The sequence below is a fragment of the Aplysia californica genome, unplaced genomic scaffold (genome assembly GCF_000002075.1).
Source record: "Aplysia californica isolate F4 #8 unplaced genomic scaffold, AplCal3.0 scaffold00020, whole genome shotgun sequence".
In the NCBI taxonomy this organism is placed as follows: Eukaryota; Metazoa; Mollusca; class Gastropoda; order Aplysiida; family Aplysiidae; genus Aplysia; species Aplysia californica.
In genome coordinates, this window is record NW_004797290.1 from 228,585 (window position 1) to 229,955 (window position 1,371).

At 44.7% G+C, this 1,371-nt stretch overlaps 1 protein-coding gene across 1 annotated transcript in view; it reads right to left on the bottom strand.

The window, feature by feature from the left end:
• Positions 1–16: 16 nt before the first annotated feature.
• Positions 17–1,371, bottom strand: part of LOC101855395 (solute carrier family 49 member 4 homolog) — a 32,105-nt gene continuing 30,750 nt past the window's right edge. The window contains exons 14-15 of the mRNA XM_013086972.2: positions 1,032–1,214; positions 17–626 (exon numbers count right to left, since the gene is read on the bottom strand). Of these exons, the coding sequence (XP_012942426.2) occupies positions 418–626; positions 1,032–1,214 (392 nt within the window). The 3' untranslated portion in view covers positions 17–417. The remainder of the gene's footprint in view (positions 627–1,031; positions 1,215–1,371) is intronic.

A 1,371-nucleotide genomic window follows, 5' to 3' on the forward strand; every position in this document is an offset into this window, starting at 1 on the left:
CCCCTCCTTCATGAACTAAACTGCATTGATGGGGGCATGAAAATTCTCACATGCTTGGTGTAAAACTTCCACTGCCATATGCCACTTTGAAATGTGACGTGTGACAAAGTCCTAAACTGAGCAGTCGATCTACAGTTACAATTACATCAGCACCTTCTCCAAAAGACAAATCAAACTAATCATTCACATAAAACATTCCTAGAGAACCATACCTCACATATGATACGGACTCAGTATAGCTGCCAGCACATCAACACTCTCACAAAAAGGCAAAACAAAAACATTTCCATAAAACATTCCAACAGAGCCACCCCTACAGTTATAAAAAAACAACACCTCCCAAAAAACACCCCGAAAAATGTTAAGTATTAACAATTTGGATATATCAACAAAAACTATAAAGTTACCAAATTACGACTAGTGAGATAGCAAATTGGTGCTTTCCGACTGGATCGAGTACCCGTTCTCCCCGCTGTCCGCCTCCACGTTGACTTCCTGTTCCACGTAGCCCTGCGTCTGCACACCTTCGTCCACCTCCAGTCGGTTGAAGCGGCCACGGAGCGCACCGATGAGAGGGACGCACACCACGGTGGAGCCAATCAAGGCCCAGTTCATCCACATAGTACCTGGAGAAACAGCCATTATCATTTAGAGGTCAGTGGTTTGGAAATAAGACAGCCAGAGGTTTATCAAAAAAATAGCCAAAGGTCAGCGGTTTATTAGAAATATAGTCAAAGGTCAGTGGTTTATTAGAAATATAGCCAAAGGTCAATGTTTTGGATACAGCTGATAATAACCAGAGTTCAGAAATTTAGAGAGAGAGACACACACACAGAGGGGGGCAGAAGATAGAAAGAGGGGGAGAGAGAGAGAGAGAGATAGAGAGAGAGAGAGAGAGAGAGACTGAGAAGGAGATAGAGAGAGACAGACAGGCAGACAAACAAATAGCCAGACAAACAGACAGACTCACAGACGGACAGGACACACAGAAAAGAGACACATGGGTTGGGGGGGGGAGGTTGTGCTCTTACCAACGTTTGGGAAGGAGAAGACGGCGAGGAAGACGAGCCCCCCCAGGTTGTTGAGGTAGGTGAGGAACCCGTTGGCCGCGCCCTCTCCCGTCGGGTAGGCAAGCTCACAGGCCAGCTCAAACATGAGGGGAACCGCTCCGTTCAGGAGAGTCGTGCCTCCGATGATGGTGCTGTACAACGTAACTGAGGACAAGAGAATTTTTTTTCTCTTTTTTAAGTACAAATATTGCATCACAATTTTGCTAAAAATGAACCCTAAATGAGGAACTGTTTACTAAAATCGTATCTGTGGTGGTAGAAAAAAGCACAATCTGAATTTTAAAATGTATGTGATTTTACG